The following is a 22,693-nucleotide window of genomic DNA, read 5'->3' on the forward strand; positions in this document are numbered from 1 at the left end:
GAATCTCGGGGGCCAGAAGAAGGAGAGGGGAAGAGGGGCTGAGTCGGGGGGAGAAGTGGCTCTGGCCTGAGGAGAATCTTGGGGGCCAGAAGAAGGAGAGGGGAAGAGGGGCTGAGTCTGAGGGACAAGTGGCTCTGGCCTGAGGAGAATCTCGGGGGCCAGAAGAAGGAGAGGGGAAGAGGGGCTGAGTCTGAGGGAGAAGTGGCTCTGGCCTGAGGAGAATCTCGGGGGCCAGAAGAAGGAGAGGGGAAGAGGGGCTGAGTCGGGGGGAGAAGTGGCTCTGGCCTGAGGAGAATCTCGGGGGCCAGAAGAAGGAGAGGGGAAGAGGGGCTGAGTCGGGGGGAGAAGTGGCTCTGGCCTGAGGAGAATCTCGGGGGCCAGAAGGAGGAGAGGGGAAGAGGGGCTGAGTCGGGGGGAGAAGTGGCTCTGGCCTGAGGAGAATCTCGGGGGCCAGAAGAAGGAGAGGGGAAGAGGGGCTGAGTCTGAGGGAGAAGTGGCTCTGGCCTGAGGAGAATCTCGGGGGCCAGAAGAAGGAGAGGTGAAGAGGGGCTGAGGCTGAGGGAGAAGTGGCTCTGGCCTGAGGAGAATCTCGGGGGCCAGAAGGAGGAGAGGGGAAGAGGGGCTGAGTCTGAGGGAGAAGTGGCTCTGGCCTGAGGAGAATCTCGGGGGCCAGAAGAAGGAGAGGGGAAGAGGGGCTGAGTCTGAGGGAGAAGTGGCTCTGGCTGAGGAGAATCTCGGGGGCCAGAAGAAGGAGAGGGGAAGAGGGGCTGAGTCGGGGGGAGAAGTGGCTCTGGACTGAGGAGAATCTCGGGGGCCAGAAGAAGGAGAGGGGAAGAGGGGCTGAGTCGGGGGGAGAAGTGGCTCTGGCCTGAGGAGAATCTCGGGGGCTGAGTCGGGGGGAGAAGTGGCTCTGGCCTGAGGAGAATCTCGGGGGCCAGAAGGAGGAGAGGGGAAGAGGGGCTGAGTCTGAGGGAGAAGTGGCTCTGGCCTGAGGAGAATCTCGGGGGCCAGAAGAAGGAGAGGGGAAGAGGGGCTGAGTCGGGGGGAGAAGTGGCTCTGGCCTGAGGAGAATCTCGGGGGCCAGAAGAAGGAGAGGGGAAGAGGGGCTGAGTCTGAGGGAGAAGTGGCTCTGGCCTGAGGAGAATCTCGGGGGCCAGAAGAAGGAGAGGGGAAGAGGGGCTGAGTCTGAGGGAGAAGTGGCTCTGGCCTGAGGAGAATCTCGGGGGCCAGAAGAAGGAGAGGGGAAGAGGGGCTGAGTCGGGGGGAGAAGTGGCTCTGGCCTGAGGAGAATCTCGGGGGCCAGAAGAAGGAGAGGGGAAGAGGGGCTGAGTCTGAGGGAGAAGTGGCTCTGGCCTGAGGAGAATCTCGGGGGCCAGAAGAAGGAGAGGGGAAGAGGGGCTGAGTCGGGGGGAGAAGTGGCTCTGGCCTGAGGAGAATCTCGGGGGCCAGAAGAAGGAGAGGGGAAGAGGGGCTGAGTCTCAGGGAGAAGTGGCTCTGGCCTGAGGAGAATCTCGGGGGCCAGAAGAAGGAGAGGGGAAGAGGGGCTGAGTCCGAGGGAGACGTGGCTCTGGCCTGAGGAGAATCTCGGGGGCCAGAAGAAGGAGAGGGGAAGAGGGGCTGAGTCGGGGGGAGAAGTGGCTCTGGCCTGAGGAGAATCTCGGGGGCCAGAAGAAGGAGAGGGGAAGAGGGGCTGAGTCCGAGGGAGACGTGGCTCTGGCCTGAGGAGAATCTCGGGGGCCAGAAGAAGGAGAGGGGAAGAGGGGCTGAGTCGGGGGGAGAAGTGGCTCTGGCCTGAGGAGAATCTCGGGGGCCAGAAGAAGGAGAGGAGAAGAGGGGCTGAGTCTGAGGGAGAAGTGGCTCTGGCCTGAGGAGAATCTCGGGGGCCAGAAGAAGGAGAGGGGAAGAGGGGCTGAGTCGGGGGGAGAAGTGGCTCTGGCCTGAGGAGAATCTCGGGGGCCAGAAGGAGGAGAGGGGAAGAGGGGCTGAGTCGGGGGGAGAAGTGGCTCTGGCCTGAGGAGAATCTCGGGGGCCAGAAGAAGGAGAGGGGAAGAGGGGCTGAGTCTGAGGGAGAAGTGGCTCTGGCCTGAGGAGAATCTCGGGGGCCAGAAGAAGGAGAGGTGAAGAGGGGCTGAGGCTGAGGGAGAAGTGGCTCTGGCCTGAGAAGAATCTCGGGGGCCAGAAGGAGGAGAGGGGAAGAGGGGCTGAGTCTGAGGGAGAAGTGGCTCTGGCCTGAGGAGAATCTCGGGGGCCAGAAGAAGGAGAGGGGAAGAGGGGCTGAGTCTGAGGGAGAAGTGGCTCTGGCTGAGGAGAATCTCGGGGGCCAGAAGAAGGAGAGGGGAAGAGGGGCTGAGTCGGGGGGAGAAGTGGCTCTGGACTGAGGAGAATCTCGGGGGCCAGAAGAAGGAGAGGGGAAGAGGGGCTGAGTCGGGGGGAGAAGTGGCTCTGGCCTGAGGAGAATCTCGGGGGCCAGAAGAAGGAGAGGGGAAGAGGGGCTGAGTCGGGGGGAGAAGTGGCTCTGGCCTGAGGAGAATCTCGGGGGCCAGAAGGAGGAGAGGGGAAGAGGGGCTGAGTCTGAGGGAGAAGTGGCTCTGGCCTGAGGAGAATCTCGGGGGCCAGAAGAAGGAGAGGGGAAGAGGGGCTGAGTCGGGGGGAGAAGTGGCTCTGGCCTGAGGAGAATCTCGGGGGCCAGAAGAAGGAGAGGGGAAGAGGGGCTGAGTCTGAGGGAGAAGTGGCTCTGGCCTGAGGAGAATCTCGGGGGCCAGAAGAAGGAGAGGGGAAGAGGGGCTGAGTCGGGGGGAGAAGTGGCTCTGGCCTGAGGAGAATCTCGGGGGCCAGAAGGAGGAGAGGGGAAGAGGGGCTGAGTCTGTGGGAGAAGGGGCTCTGGCCTGCGGAGAATCTCGGGGGCCAGGAGAGGGGAAGAGGGGCTGAGTCGGGGGGAGAAGTGGCTCTGGCCTGAGGAGAATCTCGGGGGTCAGAAGAAGGAGAGGGGAAGAGGGGCTGAGTCTGAGGGAGAAGTGGCTCTGTCCTGAGGAGAATCTCGGGGGCCAGAAGAAGGAGAGGGGAAGAGGGGCTGAGTCTGAGGGAGAAGTGGCTCTGGCCTGAGGAGAATCTCGGGGGCCAGAAGAAGGAGAGGGGAAGAGGGGCTGAGTCGGGGGGAGAAGTGGCTCTGGCCTGAGGAGAATCTCGGGGGCCAGAAGAAGGAGAGGGGAAGAGGGGCTGAGTCGGGGGGAGAAGTGGCTCTGGCCTGAGGAGAATCCCAGGGGCCAGAAGAAGGAGAGGGGAAGAGGGGCTGAGTCTGAGGGAGAAGTGGCTCTGGCCTGAGGAGAATCTCGGGGGCCAGAAGAAGGAGAGGGGAAGAGGGGCTGAGTCGGAGGGAGAAGTGGCTCTGGCCTGAGGAGAATCTCGGGGGCCAGAAGAAGGAGAGGGGAAGAGGGGCTGAGTCGGGGGGAGAAGTGGCTCTGGCCTGAGGAGAATCTCGGGGGCCAGAAGGAGGAGAGGGGAAGAGGGGCTGAGTCTGAGGGAGAAGTGGCTCTGCCCTGAGGAGAATCTCGGGGGCCAGAAGAAGGAGAGAGGAAGAGGGGCTGAGTCTGAGGGAGAAGTGGCTCTGGCCTGAGGAGAATCTTGGGGGCCAGAAGAAGGAGAGGGGAAGAGGGGCTGAGTCGGGGGGAGAAGTGGCTCTGGCCTGAGGAGAATCTCGGGGGCCAGAAGAAGGAGAGGGGAAGAGGGGCTGAGTCGGGGGGAGAAGTGGCTCTGGCCTGAGGAGAATCTCGGGGGCCAGAAGAAGGAGAGGGGAAGAGGGGCTGAGTCGGGGGGAGAAGTGGCTCTGGCCTGAGGAGGATCTCGGGGGCCAGAAGAAGGAGAGGGGAAGAGGGGCTGAGTCTGAGGGAGAAGTGGCTCTGGCCTGAGGAGAATCTCGGGGGTCAGGAGAAGGAGAGGGGAAGAGGGGCTGAGTCTGAGGGAGAAGTGGCTCTGGCCTGAGGAGAATCTCGGGGGCCGGAAGAAGGAGAGGGGAAGAGGGGCTGAGTCTGAGGGAGAAGTGGCTCTGGCCTGAGGAGAATCTTGGGGGCCAGAAGAAGGAGAGGGGAAGAGGGGCTGAGGCTGAGGGAGAAGTGGCTGTGGCCTGAGGAGAATCTCGGGGGCCAGAAGAAGGAGAGGGGAAGAGGGGCTGAGTCGGGGGGAGAAGTGGCTCTGGCCTGAGGAGAATCTCGGGGGCCAGGAGAAGGAGAGGGGAAGAGGGGCTGAGTCTGAGGGAGAAGTGGCTCTGGCCTGAGGAGAATCTCGGGGGCCAGAAGAAGGAGAGGGGAAGAGGGGCTGAGTCGGGGGGAGAAGTGGCTCTGGCCTGAGGAGGATCTGGGGGGTCAGAAGAAGGAGAGGGGAAGAGGGGCTGAGTCGGGGGGAGAAGTGGCTCTGGCCTGAGGAGAATCTCGGGGGCCAGAAGAAGGAGAGGGGAAGAGGGGCTGAGTCGGGGGGAGAAGTGGCTCTGGCCTGAGGAGAATCTCGGGGACCAGAAGAAGGAGAGGGGAAGAGGGGCTGAGTCTGAGGGAGAAGTGGCTCTGGCCTGAGGAGAATCTCGGGGGCCAGAAGAAGGAGAGGGGAAGAGGGGCTGAGTCGGGGGGAGAAGTGGCTGTGGCCTGAGGAGAATCTCGAGGGCCAGAAGAAGGAGAGGGGAAGAGGGGCTGAGTCGGGGGGAGAAGTGGCTCTGGCCTGAGGAGAATCTCGGGGGCCAGAAGAAGGAGAGGGGAAGAGATGCTGAGTCGGGGGGAGAAGTGGCTCTGGCCTGAGGAGAATCTCGGGGGCCAGAAGAAGGAGAGGGGAAGAGGGGCTGAGTCTGAGGGAGAAGTGGCTCTGGCCTGAGGAGAATCTCGGGGGCCAGAAGAAGGAGAGGGGGAGAGGGGCTGAGTCGGGGGGAGAAGTGGCTCTGGCCTGAGGAGAATCTCGGGGGCCAGAAGAAGGAGAGGGGAAGAGGGGCTGAGTCTGAGGGAGAAGTGGCTCTGGCCTGAGGAGAATCTCGGGGGCCAGAAGAAGGAGAGGGGAAGAGGGGCTGAGTCAGGGGGAGAAGTGGCTCTGGCCTGAGGAGAATCTCGGGGGCCAGAAGAAGGAGAGGGGAAGAGGGGCTGAGTCGGGGGGAGAAGTGGCTCTGGCCTGAGGAGAATCTCGGGGGCCAGAAGGAGGAGAGGGGAAGAGGGGCTGAGTCTGAGGGAGAAGTGGCTCTGCCCTGAGGAGAATCTCGGGGGCCAGAAGAAGGAGAGAGGAAGAGGGGCTGAGTCTGAGGGAGAAGTGGCTCTGGCCTGAGGAGAATCTTGGGGGCCAGAAGAAGGAGAGGGGAAGAGGGGCTGAGTCGGGGGGAGAAGTGGCTCTGGCCTGAGGAGAATCTCGGGGGCCAGAAGAAGGAGAGGGGAAGAGGGGCTGAGTCGGGGGGAGAAGTGGCTCTGGCCTGAGGAGAATCTCGGGGGCCAGAAGAAGGAGAGGGGAAGAGGGGCTGAGTCTGAGGGAGAAGTGGCTCTGGCCTGAGGAGAATCTCGGGGGCCAGAAGAAGGAGAGGGGAAGAGGGGCTGAGTCGGGGGGGGAGAAGTGGCTCTGGCCTGAGGAGAATCTCGGGGGCCAGAAGAAGGAGAGGGGAAGAGGGGCTGAGTCTGAGGGAGAAGTGGCTCTGGCCTGAGGAGAATCTCGGGGGCCAGAAGAAGGAGAGGGGAAGAGGGGCTGCGTCTGAGGGAGAAGTGGCTCTGGCCTGAGGAGAATCTCGGGGGCCAGAAGAAGGAGAGGGGAAGAGGGGCTGAGTCGGGGGGAGAAGTGGCTCTGGCCTGAGGAGAATCTCGGGGGCCAGAAGAAGGAGAGGGGAAGAGGGGCTGAGTCGGGGGGAGAAGTGGCTCTGGCCTGAGGAGAATCTCGGGGGCCAGAAGGAGGAGAGGGGAAGAGGGGCTGAGTCTGAGGGAGAAGTGGCTCTGGCCTGAGGAGAATCTCGGGGGCCAGAAGAAGGAGAGGGGAAGAGGGGCTGAGTCGGGGGGAGAAGTGGCTCTGGCCTGAGGAGAATCTCGGGGGCCAGAAGAAGGAGAGGGGAAGAGGGGCTGAGTCTGAGGGAGAAGTGGCTCTGGCCTGAGGAGAATCTCGGGGGCCAGAAGAAGGAGAGGGGAAGAGGGGCTGAGTCGGGGGGAGAAGTGGCTCTGGCCTGATGAGAATCTCGGGGGCCAGAAGGAGGAGAGGGGAAGAGGGGCTGAGTCTGTGGGAGAAGGGGCTCTGGCCTGAGGAGAATCTCGGGGGCCAGGAGAGGGGAAGAGGGGCTGAGTCGGGGGGAGAAGTGGCTCTGGCCTGAGGAGAATCTCGGGGGTCAGAAGAAGGAGAGGGGAAGAGGGGCTGAGTCTGAGGGAGAAGTGGCTCTGTCCTGAGGAGAATCTCGGGGGCCAGAAGAAGGAGAGGGGAAGAGGGGCTGAGTCTGAGGGAGAAGTGGCTCTGGCCTGAGGAGAATCTCGGGGGCCAGAAGAAGGAGAGGGGAAGAGGGGCTGAGTCGGGGGGAGAAGTGGCTCTGGCCTGAGGAGAATCTCGGGGGCCAGAAGAAGGAGAGGGGAAGAGGGGCTGAGTCGGGGGGAGAAGTGGCTCTGGCCTGAGGAGAATCCCAGGGGCCAGAAGAAGGAGAGGGGAAGAGGGGCTGAGTCTGAGGGAGAAGTGGCTCTGGCCTGAGGAGAATCTCGGGGGCCAGAAGAAGGAGAGGGGAAGAGGGGCTGAGTCGGAGGGAGAAGTGGCTCTGGCCTGAGGAGAATCTCGGGGGCCAGAAGAAGGAGAGGGGAAGAGGGGCTGAGTCGGGGGGAGAAGTGGCTCTGGCCTGAGGAGAATCTCGGGGGCCAGAAGGAGGAGAGGGGAAGAGGGGCTGAGTCTGAGGGAGAAGTGGCTCTGCCCTGAGGAGAATCTCGGGGGCCAGAAGAAGGAGAGAGGAAGAGGGGCTGAGTCTGAGGGAGAAGTGGCTCTGGCCTGAGGAGAATCTTGGGGGCCAGAAGAAGGAGAGGGGAAGAGGGGCTGAGTCGGGGGGAGAAGTGGCTCTGGCCTGAGGAGAATCTCGGGGGCCAGAAGAAGGAGAGGGGAAGAGGGGCTGAGTCGGGGGGAGAAGTGGCTCTGGCCTGAGGAGAATCTCGGGGGCCAGAAGAAGGAGAGGGGAAGAGGGGCTGAGTCTGAGGGAGAAGTGGCTCTGGCCTGAGGAGAATCTCGGGGGCCAGAAGAAGGAGAGGGGAAGAGGGGCTGAGTCGGGGGGGGGAGAAGTGGCTCTGGCCTGAGGAGAATCTCGGGGGCCAGAAGAAGGAGAGGGGAAGAGGGGCTGAGTCTGAGGGAGAAGTGGCTCTGGCCTGAGGAGAATCTCGGGGGCCAGAAGAAGGAGAGGGGAAGAGGGGCTGCGTCTGAGGGAGAAGTGGCTCTGGCCTGAGGAGAATCTCGGGGGCCAGAAGAAGGAGAGGGGAAGAGGGGCTGAGTCGGGGGGAGAAGTGGCTCTGGCCTGAGGAGAATCTCCGGGGCCAGAAGAAGGAAAGGGGAAGAGGGGCTGAGTCTGAGGGAGAAGTGGCTCTGGCCTGAGGAGAATCTCGGGGGCCAGAAGAAGGAGAGGGGAAGAGGGGCTGAGTCTGAGGGAGAAGTGGCTCTGGCCTGAGGAGAATCTCGGGGGCCAGAAGAAGGAGAGGTGAAGAGGGGCTGAGGCTGAGGGAGAAGTGGCTCTGGCCTGAGAAGAATCTCGGGGGCCAGAAGGAGGAGAGGGGAAGAGGGGCTGAGTCTGAGGGAGAAGTGGCTCTGGCTGAGGAGAATCTCGGGGGCCAGAAGAAGGAGAGGGGAAGAGGGGCTGAGTCTGAGGGAGAAGTGGCTCTGGCTGAGGAGAATCTCGGGGGCCAGAAGAAGGAGAGGGGAAGAGGGGCTGAGTCGGGGGGAGAAGTGGCTCTGGACTGAGGAGAATCTCGGGGGCCAGAAGAAGGAGAGGGGAAGAGGGGCTGAGTCGGGGGGAGAAGTGGCTCTGGCCTGAGGAGAATCTCGGGGGCCAGAAGAAGGAGAGGGGAAGAGGGGCTGAGTCGGGGGGAGAAGTGGCTCTGGCCTGAGGAGAATCTCGGGGGCCAGAAGAAGGAGAAGAATCTCGGGGGCCAGAAGAAGGAGAGGGGAAGAGGGGCTGAGTCTGAGGGAGAAGTGGCTCTGGCTGAGGAGAATCTCGGGGGCCAGAAGAAGGAGAGGGGAAGAGGGGCTGAGTCGGGGGGAGAAGTGGCTCTGGACTGAGGAGAATCTCGGGGGCCAGAAGAAGGAGAGGGGAAGAGGGGCTGAGTCGGGGGGAGAAGTGGCTCTGGCCTGAGGAGAATCTCGGGGGCCAGAAGAAGGAGAGGGGAAGAGGGGCTGAGTCGGGGGGAGAAGTGGCTCTGGCCTGAGGAGAATCTCGGGGGCCAGAAGGAGGAGAGGGGAAGAGGGGCTGAGTCTGAGGGAGAAGTGGCTCTGGCCTGAGGAGAATCTCGGGGGCCAGAAGAAGGAGAGGGGAAGAGGGGCTGAGTCTGAGGGAGAAGTGGCTCTGGCCTGAGGAGAATCTCGGGGGCCAGAAGAAGGAGAGGGGAAGAGGGGCTGAGGCTGAGGGAGAAGTGGCTCTGGCCTGAGGAGAATCTCGGGGGCCAGAAGAAGGAGAGGGGAAGAGGGGCTGAGTCTGAGGGAGAAGTGGCTCTGGCCTGAGGAGAATCTCGGGGGCCAGAAGAAGGAGAGGGGAAGAGGGGCTGAGGCTGAGGGAGAAGTGGCTCTGGCCTGAGGAGAATCTCGGGGGCCAGAAGAAGGAGAGGGGAAGAGGGGCTGAGTCGGGGGGAGAAGTGGCTCTGGCCTGAGGAGAATCTCGGGGGCCAGAAGAAGGAGAGGGGAAGAGGGGCTGAGTCTGAGGGAGAAGTGGCTCTGGCCTGAGGAGAATCTCGGGGGCCAGAAGAAGGAGAGGGGAAGAGGGGCTGAGTCGGGGGGAGAAGTGGCTCTGGCCTGAGGAGAATCTCGGGGGCCAGAAGAAGGAGAGGGGAAGAGGGGCTGAGTCTGAGGGAGAAGTGGCTCTGGCCTGAGGAGAATCTCGGGGGCCAGAAGAAGGAGAGGGGAAGAGGGGCTGAGTCCGAGGGAGACGTGGCTCTGGCCTGAGGAGAATCTCGGGGGCCAGAAGAAGGAGAGGGGAAGAGGGGCTGAGTCGGGGGGAGAAGTGGCTCTGGCCTGAGGAGAATCTCGGGGGCCAGAAGAAGGAGAGGGGAAGAGGGGCTGAGTCCGAGGGAGACGTGGCTCTGGCCTGAGGAGAATCTCGGGGGCCAGAAGAAGGAGAGGGGAAGAGGGGCTGAGTCGGGGGGAGAAGTGGCTCTGGCCTGAGGAGAATCTCGGGGGCCAGAAGAAGGAGAGGAGAAGAGGGGCTGAGTCTGAGGGAGAAGTGGCTCTGGCCTGAGGAGAATCTCGGGGGCCAGAAGAAGGAGAGGGGAAGAGGGGCTGAGTCGGGGGGAGAAGTGGCTCTGGCCTGAGGAGAATCTCGGGGGCCAGAAGGAGGAGAGGGGAAGAGGGGCTGAGTCGGGGGGAGAAGTGGCTCTGGCCTGAGGAGAATCTCGGGGGCCAGAAGAAGGAGAGGGGAAGAGGGGCTGAGTCTGAGGGAGAAGTGGCTCTGGCCTGAGGAGAATCTCGGGGGCCAGAAGAAGGAGAGGTGAAGAGGGGCTGAGGCTGAGGGAGAAGTGGCTCTGGCCTGAGAAGAATCTCGGGGGCCAGAAGGAGGAGAGGGGAAGAGGGGCTGAGTCTGAGGGAGAAGTGGCTCTGGCCTGAGAAGAATCTCGGGGGCCAGAAGAAGGAGAGGGGAAGAGGGGCTGAGTCTGAGGGAGAAGTGGCTCTGGCTGAGAAGAATCTCGGGGGCCAGAAGAAGGAGAGGGGAAGAGGGGCTGAGTCGGGGGGAGAAGTGGCTCTGGACTGAGGAGAATCTCGGGGGCCAGAAGAAGGAGAGGGGAAGAGGGGCTGAGTCGGGGGGAGAAGTGGCTCTGGCCTGAGGAGAATCTCGGGGGCCAGAAGAAGGAGAGGGGAAGAGGGGCTGAGTCGGGGGGAGAAGTGGCTCTGGCCTGAGGAGAATCTCGGGGGCCAGAAGGAGGAGAGGGGAAGAGGGGCTGAGTCTGAGGGAGAAGTGGCTCTGGCCTGAGGAGAATCTCGGGGGCCAGAAGAAGGAGAGGGGAAGAGGGGCTGAGTCGGGGGGAGAAGTGGCTCTGGCCTGAGGAGAATCTCGGGGGCCAGAAGAAGGAGAGGGGAAGAGGGGCTGAGTCTGAGGGAGAAGTGGCTCTGGCCTGAGGAGAATCTCGGGGGCCAGAAGAAGGAGAGGGGAAGAGGGGCTGAGTCGGGGGGAGAAGTGGCTCTGGCCTGATGAGAATCTCGGGGGCCAGAAGGAGGAGAGGGGAAGAGGGGCTGAGTCTGTGGGAGAAGGGGCTCTGGCCTGAGGAGAATCTCGGGGGCCAGGAGAGGGGAAGAGGGGCTGAGTCGGGGGGAGAAGTGGCTCTGGCCTGAGGAGAATCTCGGGGGTCAGGAGAAGGAGAGGGGAAGAGGGGCTGAGTCTGAGGGAGAAGTGGCTCTGGCCTGAGGAGAATCTCGGGGGCCGGAAGAAGGAGAGGGGAAGAGGGGCTGAGTCTGAGGGAGAAGTGGCTCTGGCCTGAGGAGAATCTTGGGGGCCAGAAGAAGGAGAGGGGAAGAGGGGCTGAGTCTGAGGGAGAAGTGGCTCTGGCCTGAGGAGAATCTCGGGGGCCAGAAGAAGGAGAGGGGAAGAGGGGCTGAGTCGGGGGGAGAAGTGGCTCTGGCCTGAGGAGAATCTCGGGGGCCAGGAGAAGGAGAGGGGAAGAGGGGCTGAGTCTGAGGGAGAAGTGGCTCTGGCCTGAGGAGAATCTCGGGGGCCAGAAGAAGGAGAGGGGAAGAGGGGCTGAGTCGGGGGGAGAAGTGGCTCTGGCCTGAGGAGAATCTCGGGGGCCAGAAGAAGGAGAGGGGAAGAGGGGCTGAGTCTGAGGGAGAAGTGGCTCTGGCCTGAGGAGAATCTCGGGGGCCAGAAGAAGGAGAGGGGAAGAGGGGCTGAGTCTGAGGGAGAAGTGGCTCTGGCCTGAGGAGAATCTTGGGGGCCAGGAGAAGGAGAGGGCAAGAGGGGCTGAGTCGGGGGGAGAAGTGGCTCTGGCCTGAGGAGAATCTCTGGGGCCAGAAGAAGGAGAGGGGAAGAGGGGCTGAGTCTGAGGGAGAAGTGGCTCTGGCCTGAGGAGAATCTCGGGGGCCAGAAGAAGGAGAGGGGAAGAGGGGCTGAGTCGGGGGGAGAAGTGGCTGTGGCCTGAGGAGAATCTCGAGGGCCAGGAGAAGGAGAGGGCAAGAGGGGCTGAGTCGGGGGGAGAAGTGGCTCTGGCCTGAGGAGAATCTCTGGGGCCAGAAGAAGGAGAGGGGAAGAGGGGCTGAGTCGGAGGGAGAAGTGGCTCTGGCCTGAGGAGAATCTCGGGGGCCGGAAGAAGGAGAGGGGAAGAGGGGCTGAGTCTGAGGGAGAAGTGGCTCTGGCCTGAGGAGAATCTTGGGGGCCAGAAGAAGGAGAGGGGAAGAGGGGCTGAGTCTGAGGGAGAAGTGGCTCTGGCCTGAGGAGAATCTCGGGGGCCAGAAGAAGGAGAGGGGAAGAGGGGCTGAGTCGGGGGGAGAAGTGGCTCTGGCCTGAGGAGAATCTCGGGGGCCAGGAGAAGGAGAGGGGAAGAGGGGCTGAGTCTGAGGGAGAAGTGGCTCTGGCCTGAGGAGAATCTCGGGGGCCAGAAGAAGGAGAGGGGAAGAGGGGCTGAGTCGGGGGGAGAAGTGGCTCTGGCCTGAGGAGAATCTCGGGGGCCAGAAGAAGGAGAGGGGAAGAGGGGCTGAGTCTGAGGGAGAAGTGGCTCTGGCCTGAGGAGAATCTCGGGGGCCAGAAGAAGGAGAGGGGAAGAGGGGCTGAGTCTGAGGGAGAAGTGGCTCTGGCCTGAGGAGAATCTCGGGGGCCAGAAGAAGGAGAGGGGAAGAGGGGCTGAGTCTGAGGGAGAAGTGGCTCTGGCCTGAGGAGAATCTTGGGGGCCAGGAGAAGGAGAGGGCAAGAGGGGCTGAGTCGGGGGGAGAAGTGGCTCTGGCCTGAGGAGAATCTCTGGGGCCAGAAGAAGGAGAGGGGAAGAGGGGCTGAGTCTGAGGGAGAAGTGGCTCTGGCCTGAGGAGAATCTCGGGGGCCAGAAGAAGGAGAGGGGAAGAGGGGCTGAGTCGGGGGGAGAAGTGGCTGTGGCCTGAGGAGAATCTCGAGGGCCAGGAGAAGGAGAGGGCAAGAGGGGCTGAGTCGGGGGGAGAAGTGGCTCTGGCCTGAGGAGAATCTCTGGGGCCAGAAGAAGGAGAGGGGAAGAGGGGCTGAGTCGGAGGGAGGAGAATCTCTGGGGCCAGAAGAAGGAGAGGGGAAGAGGGGCTGAGTCCGAGGGAGAAGTGGCTCTGGCCTGAGGAGAATCTCGGGGGGCAGAAGAAAGAGGGGAAGAGGGGCTGAGTCCGAGGGAGAAGTGGCTCTGGCCTGAGGAGAATCTCGGGGGCCAGAAGAAGGAGAGGGGAAGAGGGGCTGAGTCTGAGGGAGAAGTGGCTCTGGCCTGAGGAGAATCTCGGGGGCCAGAAGAAGGAGAGGGGAAGAGGGGCTGAGTCTGAGGGAGAAGTGGCTCTGGCCTGAGGAGAATCTCGGGGGCCAGAAGAAGGAGAGGGGAAGAGGGGCTGAGTCGGGGGGGGGGAGAAGTGGCTCTGGCCTGAGGAGAATCTCGGGGGCCAGAAGAAGGAGAGGGGAAGAGGGGCTGAGTCTGAGGGAGAAGTGGCTCTGGCCTGAGGAGAATCTCGGGGGCCAGAAGAAGGAGAGGGGAAGAGGGGCTGAGTCGGGGGGGGGGGAGAAGTGGCTCTGGCCTGAGGAGAATCTCGGGGGCCAGAAGAAGGAGAGGGGAAGAGGGGCTGAGTCTGAGGGAGAAGTGGCTCTGGCCTGAGGAGAATCTCCGGGGCCAGAAGAAGGAGAGGGGAAGAGGGGCTGAGTCTGAGGGAGAAGTGGCTCTGGCCTGAGGAGAATCTCGGGGGCCAGAAGAAGGAGAGGGGGAGAGGGGCTGAGTCGGGGGGGGGGGAGAAGTGGCTCTGGCCTGAGGAGAATCTCGGGGGCCAGAAGAAGGAGAGGGGAAGAGGGGCTGAGTCTGAGGGAGAAGTGGCTCTGGCCTGAGGAGAATCTCCGGGGCCAGAAGAAGGAAAGGGGAAGAGGGGCTGAGTCGGGGGGAGAAGTGGCTCTGGCCTGAGGAGAATCTCTGGGGCCAGAAGAAGGAGAGGGGAAGAGGGGCTGAGTCGGAGGGAGGAGAATCTCTGGGGCCAGAAGAAGGAGAGGGGAAGAGGGGCTGAGTCCGAGGGAGAAGTGGCTCTGGCCTGAGGAGAATCTCGGGGGGCAGAAGAAGGAGAGGGGAAGAGGGGCTGAGTCCGAGGGAGAAGTGGCTCTGGCCTGAGGAGAATCTCGGGGGCCAGAAGAAGGAGAGGGGAAGAGGGGCTGAGTCTGAGGGAGAAGTGGCTCTGGCCTGAGGAGAATCTCGGGGGCCAGAAGAAGGAGAGGGGAAGAGGGGCTGAGTCGGGGGGAGAAGTGGCTCTGGCCTGAGGAGAATCTCGGGGGCCAGGAGAAGGAGAGGGGAAGAGGGGCTGAGTCAGGGGGTCATTTTAACAGCTCATTTTATCAACTGAAGTTTAAGGAAAGGTGTTCCTATGCTACTGGTCTACCTTATAGGAATGTTTTAAAAGTTTGTTTTCATGGAGCACTTTGAAAAATGCTTCAGAATGCACCATGCGGAGGCTGTTTCCCCCCCATGTTGCGCCCACCCCCTCCTGCTCCCTATTCCCTCTGCATTCAGGGGGCACAGATGGGCCAAACCCCCCTTATTCCCACTGCCACCCCAGAACTCTGACCTGAACACTTCACCCCCAACCTAGCGAAGAATGAGGTGTGAGGTGGAGTACAACTGATTTATTAAAAATAAACACTAATTTCAAGATAACTTGGTGTAGATAAGTTAGGCCTGCCATAAGTCCAGATTTTCTTGGATCTTAGGTAAATCAATAAAAAAATCAGGTTATTTTGGCATTGTCATAAAATTTGGGGGGGTTCCTAAAAAAAGCACAATAGTGTTGGGGTCTTCCTAAAGAAAATGCTCAACAGCTTTCGGGGTGTCCTGGTTTTTTACTATTTGAAATAAGGCAATCCTAATATTAAGTGTATTGTTTCAAATCTTCCAGTTTTTCTTTTCTTTTCTTACTTTATTACTATTGTAACAATGGGTATTACAAGGCTATTCATCTAGTACTGAGTTCAACCTCCAACTGTTTCCTTGCAGGCTTTCTCCACCGGCCTGAGGGGGCCGGGTCCAAGGTGATGAGCAGATGGACTCCAGCTACAAAAGCTGAGACCGTGGAAGAGGACAGAGACCATCCTGGCTGTGAGTCCTCTAAGACCTTCTCCTGCCTTGCAGGCCTTTTCCCATGTGGCCTAGGAAAGTCCAGACTGACTCCAGCTACAAAAGCTGGGGCTGCTGAACAAACTCTTGGTCTTAGCAGGTTTGTTGTTGCTACGGGTTTTTCTATCTTTATTTTAGATCTTCTCATGATTTATGTGGCTATTCTTCAGTGTGGTTGTGTATTTAATGTTTTATTTATTGCTTATGACTACTCTGCTATTTATTTATTACATTTGTAAGACGCTGTGGGTAAAAGCCTCAGCGCCTAGGACTTGCCGATCGTCAGGTCGGCGGTTCGAATCCCCACGGCGGGGTGCGCCCCCGTTGCTCGGTCCCAGCGCCTGCCAACCTAGCAGTTCGAAAGCACCCCTGGGTGCAAGTAGATAAATAGGGACCGCTTACCAGCGGGAAGGTAAACGGCGTTCCGTGTGCTGCGCTGGCTCGCCAGATGCAGCTTCGTCACGCTGGCCACGTGACCCGGAAGTGTCTGCGGACAGCGCTGGCCCCCGGCCTCTAGAGTGAGATGGGCGCACAACCCTAGAGTCGGACACGACTGGCCCGTACGGGCAGGGGTACCTTTACCTTTACCTTTTAGCCGAAGATCTGAGTGTTTCACAACATAAAGATGCAAAATAAAAACACAAAATACATAATAAAAGAAAGAATAACCCCTTCCCACAAACACATTTGCAAGGACATAGATTTAATTAGAAAGGACATAGGTTTAATTAAGCAAAGCTCTGGTTTTGATGTTGTTACACAACCGTGCTTCCCAGTTCTCAGCTGCAGCACCCCAAACTCACCCTTTCTGCCTTCTTAGCTAACAGTAATTTAAATGCACTATTATTATTTTGATCCCGTGTGTACACAATTTAAATACAAGCACCAGAACACTGTGCCTAAACTTAAAAGAGACGCACATGCATGCACACTTTCCAAGAGTCGCCTGGCAGAGCTAGTGTGGTATAGTGGTTAGAGTGTCAGAATTCAACTTGGCAGTCCTGGGTTCAAGTCCCTCCTTAGCCATAATGCTCACTGGGGGACCAGGCACTGCTTCACATCTTTCAATATGCGAAGGGCCGTGCCATGGAAGATGGAGCAAACTTGGTCTCTCCTACTCTGGTGGAAGGAGGACCCAAACCAATGGATTTAAGATGGGAGGAAGGAGATTCTGACTAAATATCAGGAAGAACTTTCTAGCAGCAAGAACTGTTTGATTGTGGAAGAAAGGAGTTCAGGTGGTGTGGGACACTCCTGAATTGGAAGGTTTTCTTTTTTTTAATATAAGATATTTATTAAGATTTTCAAAGTATTACAAAATAAAAATAAAAAAGTAAGAAAATACAAAATAAAAATAGTTAACAACTCATTCTTTCCATTACTTATTTTTCATTAGCTTGTTTCCCGGACCTCCTCACGCCTCCCTTTTTTGTATTTCAGTTCAGTTTGTTGGTTCAGCAAATCCTTCCCCTCTTTGTTTATCCTAATCTTTAATCTTAAAATATTGTAATATTAAATTTTTATCTATTAGTAATCCAATTTTCATATTCACCTCCCATAATTGCATTTAACATCCAAAAAACATCAACAGCTCAACATCAAAAAATTGAAGATCATGGCCACTGGTCCCATCACCTCCTAGAAGGGGAAGAAATGGAGGCAGTGAGAGATTTTATTTTCTTGGGCTCCATGATCACTGCAGATTGTAACAGCAGTCACGAAATTAAAAGACGCCTGCTTCTAGGGAGAAAAGCAATGACAAACCTAGACAGCATCTTGAAAAGCAGAGACATCACCTTGCCAACAAAGATCCGTATAGTTAAAGCCATAGTTTTCCCAGTAGGGATGTATGGAAGTGAGAGCTGGACCATAAAGAAGGCTCATCACCGAAGAATGGATGCTTTTGAATTCTGGTGCTGGAGGAGACTTTTGAGAGTCCCATGGACTGCAAGAAGATCCAACCTCTCCATTCTGAAGGAAATCAGCCCTGAGTGCTCACTGGAAGGACAGATCCTGAAGCTGAGGCTCCAAGACTTTGGCCACCTCATGAGAAGAGAAGACTCCCTGGAAAAGACCCTGATGTTGGGAAAGATGGAGGGCACAAGGAGAAGGGGATGACAGAGGAGGAGATGGTGGGACAGTGTTCTCGAAGCTACAAACATGAGTCTGACCAAACTATGGAAGGCAGTGGAAGACAGGAGTGCCTGGCGTGCTCTGGTCCAGGGGGTCACGAAGAGGCAGACACCACTAAACAACTCAACAACAACAACAATTGCATTTAAAAGGACATTGAATATTAAATCAGTCCAAGGCCATCCTTTCAAATTCCCCGCCAATCACCTCTCACCCCCAGCATTCCAAACTGCCCCCCTCCCTAGCAATGACCCTCAGCGTCCCTTCCAACACTATAGTCTTATAATTCTATTATATTCCCTCTGCAAGTTATTTGATTTGAAGTGAAGAAGAAGAAGAAGAAGAAGAAGAAGAAGAAGAAGAAGAAGAAGAAGAAGAGGAGTTTGGATTTGATATCCCGCCTTTCACTCCCTTTAAGGAGTCTCAAAGCGGCTAACATTCTCTTTTCCTTCCTCCCCCACAACAAACACTCTGTGAGGTGAGTGGGGCTGAGAGACTTCACAGAAGTGTGACTGGCTCAAGGTCACCCAGCAGCTGCATGTGGAGGAGCGGAGACACGAACTCAGTTCCCCAGATTACGAGACCACCACTCTTAACCACTACACCACACTGGTGAAGATTTCAATCAAGATGAAGCTTTTTCCACATTTCAAGCACTATTAGGGTTTCTCTGTCATATGAATTCTTTGATGGGAAGAGAGTGTTTGCTTCAAGGTGAAGCTCTTTCCGCACTCTTGGCATTGAAATGGTTTTCCCCCACTGTGAATTCTCTGATGTCACAGAAGCGCTCTTCTTGCAGGAAGGCCCAATGTGCATTCTAAGGACTGATGTAGTTTCTGCCCTGTATGACTTATTTGGTGGGAAGTGAGACATTTATTGAGGGTGAAGATCTTTCCACATTTCAAGCACTATTGGGGTTTCTTTCCTCTATGAATTCTTTGATGGTAAGACAAATATATCTTCCAACTGAAGCTCTTTCCACATTCCAAACACTGATATGGTTTCTCCCCTGTATGAATTCTTTGATGGGAAGTGAGATCAATATTCCGATCGAAGCTGTTTCCACATTCCAAACACTGATATGGTTTTTGCCTTGTATGAATTATTAGATGGCAAGTGAGACTGGAGCTGCAACTGAAACTCTTTCCACATTCCAAGCACTGATAGGGTTTTTCTCCTGTATGAATTCTTTGATGGGAAGTAAGACGGTCCTTCCTGTCAAAGCTCTTTCCACAATGCAAGCACTGATGGGGTTTCTGCCCTGTATGAATGGTTTGATGGGAAGTGAGATAGGAACTGCAACTGAAGCCCTTTCCACATTCCAAGCACTGATAGGGTTTCTCTCCTGTATGAATTCTTTGATGGGAAGTGAGACGGTCCTTCCTGTCAAAGCTCTTTCCACAATGCAAGCACTGATAGGGTTTCTGCCCTGTATGAATTGTTTGATGGGAAGTGAGAGAGGAGCCCTGACTGAAGCTCTTTCCACAATCTAAGCACTGATACGGTTTCTGCCCTGTATGGATTCTTTGATGGCAAGTGAGATTGTCCTTTCTCCTGAAGCTCTTTCCACAATCCAAGCACTGATACGGTTTCTGCCCTGTATGAATTTTTTGATGACAAGTGAGATTGTCCTTTCTACTGAAGCTCTTTCCACAATCCAAGCAGTGATATGGTTTCTTCCCAATGGGATTTTGATGAGACATGGAATCGGAGCTGTTAGTGAAGTTATCTCCACATTCCAAAGGCTGACATGGCTTATGCACTGTGTGGATTTTCTCATGGTTTCCCTTGCTCTTCATTTCTAATTCCTCAGCACCTAAAATGAAGAGAGAGATGAATTAGAGTGTCAGGATGATATGAAGACACCCAATTATTGAACAATGCTCATTAGCGCTTGTGAGAGAGGAAGAACTGAAAGGATTTAGATGATGAGTGTAAGCAGTGCACCCTTCCCTCCCTCTCTGAGTTTTCTTTCTCCAGAGCAGGAGCCCAGGACCAGCTGCGTGTGTCAGGCACCCCAGAGGGGCTTTCTTTGGGGAACCCTCTTGGCCGACATGCTGAGCTGCTTCTTCCCTTAGATACAGAAGCAGGAGGAACAGCTTCGCGTGAAAAAGGCTCTCCCCTCTGCAGCCTCTGAACTATGACCGTCTGCAAACCACGGTTCTAAATCTATACTGTCCTCTTGCCCACGGAAAGGTTCAGGAGCAGGGGGACAGCCCCCACCATTCCTCCTCAGTCCAGCCCCTGACAATAGGAGAGGGGGCAGTGATTCCTACAATTTCTATAATTCCATCAAGATCTTCCTGCCTCTTTCTCACCTTGCCCATCTTTGGTCATCCTGTTTCCGTTTAACAACAAGGCGAAAGACTTGTGATCGTGAGCAATGATCTGAACCTAGACATCTCTGTCTCCAACCTGCCTTTGCACCCCCTTGCCAGGGGGTGGGTGGATCCCACTGGGGAGCTGAGAATCCTGCAATGAGCAACCCTATATTTGCATGTATTGATAATGCCTGATGTGTGTGAACTCAGGATGTTCCTGAATGCCTTTCAGGATGCAGACACCATGGGGGCTTTCATGTCGTATTAGAGTTCTGTCAATCTCATACACAGATAAACCATATCATGAATTCAGATTAACACACATCTCCTGACACTCTAGGCGGCAAAGTTGAGATCCGTCAAAATCTGGGAGGTTTCTAATATAAAAATATTGACTGAATTTCTAAACAAGTATTATGACCAAACAGGGAACCTTACCGGGAGAGTTCATGATCCTCCAAGTCTCCTCCATGACTTCCTTATGCAGAGCTCTCTGGGCAGGATCCAGCAACGCCCACTCCTCAGCCGTGAAATGAACAGTGACATCTTCAAAAGAAACTGGACCCTAAAAGAAAAAAGGTCCTTCTCTTACACAACATAAAGATTATTTCCTGCACATTCCTCTTTCTGCCTGCATTGCATTAATCAGATTTGTTTGCTGCACATTTTGACTGTGGGTGCATAATTTAATGTTTGGGGGATTTTTCATACTTTTCATACTGTTTTTAATGATGGGTATGAATCTTAGTGAAAATGGATGGAACTGTATATTTATTTCTTCAAATCATTCTGTCTGTGCAAGCACGCCAGTTTTCCAGATTTGACAGAAGAAAAAAACAGGAGAGAGATTCATTTGCCCCAGAAACGCCCTGTCTCCCCACACCTCATCCTTCTTCCCCCCTGGCTCTTTCCCCCCACCTGATCCGGTTCCTCAGCCGCTGCTTCCCCTCCACCAGGATGAAGAGATGGAGGAGGAGGTCTTGCTGGCATTCTTCTTTCACCTGTGAGAGACAAAGGTAAGTGGGGAGACAGGAGTGCAGGATGCTTTTCTCAGAGGTACTTTCTGGCCTTTGTCCCCATTTCATATTTAGTTATGCTAAAACATATGTGATCCTTTTTTGGCCTCTTGGCCCCAAGTGTCATACCGAAAAATACTGACAGAAACCACAGATTATTTTGAGAATAATAGGATGTGGCCAGACTGAGAATAAATTCCTTACCCAGCGGCCTCTCTCTGGTGTCCAACAAAGTCCTCTCTGCCTCAGAGGAATCAGGACCTGTTTCTGCAGACAGATCCTTTTCCTGAAAGAGCAAGAAGAATTTGTAATAGAGAATGTGGGGAAGGGTTAGAAAAGGAGTGGCAGAGGAAAAAAACTTCAGAAATATCACATCTCATTCCTTGGATGTTTCCAAAAAAGGGTGGCCCTCCTGTTTGGAGCCCCTTGGGAGTATCCAGAGGAAAGTCTCTCTCACCTGCTTCCTCTCCTCCGCCTGACTCAGGAGGAAACCTTCGGCCAGGGCCACTGCCTGGGAACTGGTCTCTGCTCCGCATTCCCTCACCCAGCTCTCCATCTCTGGTGGAAGGACAGCCAGGAACTGCTCCAAGATCACCAGGTCCAGCATCTCAGCTTTCGTGTGCCTTTCTGGCTTCAGCCACTGGTGGCAAAGGTGGTAGAGTCGGCTGCAAACCCCTCGGGGTCCTTTGGCCTCCTGGGAGCAGAACTGCCTGAACTGCTGGCTCTGCACCTCTGAGCGAAGCGTGTCCTCCTCTCCCAGGATCTTCTGCACAGAGCTTTCCCAGAATCCCCCACTGCTCCCGGTTTCCATAGCATGGTCTCTTCCTGCTTCAGGGCCAGCTGAGTCTTGCTCATGCATCTTCACTCTCAGGAAGTCCCCAAAAGAACAGAAGGAACCCCTTGGGCCTCTTCCAAGTTCTGTCCGTCCGAAAATTAGGTGCTGGCAAATTCTACAAACAAATACATTGTTCTATTATAAAACTGATACATGGGAAGCAGAAGAAGGTGGTTCCCTGAGTAAGCGTAGATGAGTCTTGGAAGGAACCAGGACTGGACTGCACCCCAGCCCAGACTCTGAGCTTTCTTTAAGGAAAAAAAGGAAGAAGGAGAAATCTTCTAGTTATAGTTTTAAACTAGTTTTCCTAAAGTGTTTTAATGTTGAAATCTGCCCTGGAATCATAAGGTGAAGCGCATTTAAATACAGTGGTACCTTGGGTTATATACGCTTCAGGTTCCAGACTCCGCTAACCCAGAAATAATGGTTCGGGTTAAGAAGTTTGCTGCAGGGTGAGAACAGAAATTGTGCTTCTGGGCCCAGTTCATGGGACTCACAGGATCCAAATATCTGAAGAAAGGCCTCCTTCGCTACACCCCCCCTTGGGGGCTCGGGGGGGGGGGGCAGAGGGGCCCTCTTGGTGGTTTCCCCACACTCCAGAGCTTTGGGTGGCCAAAGAGAGGGCAGCCTGGTGGCGGTTCCTCCTGGGGAATTTCCTGCCCCCTTCCCCTCTTGACTGAGCTCTCGGATGCCCGCCCCACCCCACAAGCTTCTTTCACTGAACCCCAGAACTGCAGAGCTGGAAGGGACACTGGGGGTCATGTGACCCAACTCCCCGCAATGGAGGAATCTCAACTCACACATCCTTGAGAGATGGACATCCAAACTGCTTAGAAACCTTCAGGGAAGCAGAGATTCCTGCTTTGCAGGGGGTTGGATTAGATGACCCTCGGGCTCCCTTCCAGCTCTACCATTCCATGTTCCTATGATTCTCACAGGGGCCTCAATGGGAAGCCCCCCCCCCAGCCGGACTGGGGCGCAAGAGCCCCCCCTCTCTCCCCCTGCGCTCCTTCCAGCAACTGGGATTCAGCAGCATCTCTGGGGAGACAAGAGCTCAGCCCTCGAGGATGAAGCCAAGCAGAGCCTCTCCTCCTCCTCCTCCCTGCCCTGGTCCCAGCCTCACCTCCTGGGGCAGGGAGTTCCGCAGGCTTGTTTCTGCCCCGCAGGAAGAAGCGCTTTCTCTTCTCTGCCCCTTCCCCTCTTCCAACAGTCTCAATTGATTGCATGGGTCTCGCTTTCCTTCCCTCCCCAAAGCTATGGATGCAAAGGAAGGAAAGAGTCGCAGACATCCTGTGCCCTGGTCCCCCTCTTCCATGCTTTGTAGAGAGTAAGGGGGCAGGAGCCTCTGTCTCCCTGGACTTGGGGGTCCCTCCATGCATGAGCTGAGCACACACACGAGGGTCATAGCTTCAGGTAAGGCCCCCTGAAGGGGCTGTATGTCCATGATATGTCCCCGAGGGCTGCGCTTGGGCAGTCAGTGAGGTACAGGGTGGCAAGGAAGGGGTTGAGAAGTGGGGCCACAAGAGAGCGGGGCAAGGTGGGTGTTGAACGAATGAATAAATACTTATGTGCATCAGCCGCCAGCCATAGCAATAACATTAAATGCAGCTTACAGAGGATAAAGGTAAAAAGTTGATTACATAAAATACATTTTGGGGGTGAGGATCAATAGTCAAATGATGGTTCTTATTCTGACTGACCCGGTTAAAACCCCTGCACCTTTTGCTGTCACCTGTACATCTTGAGAATGGAGACTGCAACAATGGTTGGGTGACCCGGGATAGACAATAATAGAGGGGGAACAACCTCCCTCCTCAAACCTTGTAAAGAGAGACATGAGCCACTGATTCCATACTGCCATCTCCACAGGGACATCACCGTGTTTCCAGTGGGATTTTTGAGAATCGCCCCTAGAGGGCAGGCAATAATAAT

General features: G+C 56.6%; 1 protein-coding gene across 1 annotated transcript; it reads right to left on the reverse strand.

Annotated features, from left to right (window-relative positions):
• Positions 1–17,422: 17,422 nt before the first annotated feature.
• Positions 17,423–22,671, reverse strand: LOC308572658 (uncharacterized protein). The gene is made up of 6 exons (XM_081168927.1): positions 22,582–22,671; positions 20,384–20,876; positions 20,131–20,212; positions 19,829–19,911; positions 19,349–19,475; positions 17,423–18,405 (listed from the first exon to the last, which is right to left on the reverse strand). Exons 1-6 carry the CDS (start codon positions 22,620–22,622, stop codon positions 17,498–17,500), a joined length of 1,734 nt encoding a protein of 577 aa, XP_081025053.1. The 5' UTR covers positions 22,623–22,671; the 3' UTR covers positions 17,423–17,497.
• Positions 22,672–22,693: the final 22 nt, after the last annotated feature.

Source organism: Podarcis bocagei (genome assembly GCF_964188305.1).
Source record: "Podarcis bocagei genome assembly, chromosome: 13".
Classification (NCBI taxonomy): domain Eukaryota; kingdom Metazoa; phylum Chordata; class Lepidosauria; order Squamata; family Lacertidae; genus Podarcis; species Podarcis bocagei.

Bases quoted from the DNA above. Each gene is read 5' to 3' on its own strand.
- LOC308572658 (XM_081168927.1), bottom strand. From the start codon at position 22,622: ATGGCAGTATGGAATCAGTGGCTCATGTCTCTCTTTACAAG. The intron at 19,912-20,130 runs GTAAGGAATTTA...TGTCTCTCACAG, and splicing joins CACCAGAGAGAGGCCGCTGG to GTGAAAGAAGAATGCCAGCA. The intron at 18,406-19,348 runs GTAAGGTTCCCT...TCTTCATTTTAG, and splicing joins GAGGATCATGAACTCTCCCG to GTGCTGAGGAATTAGAAATG.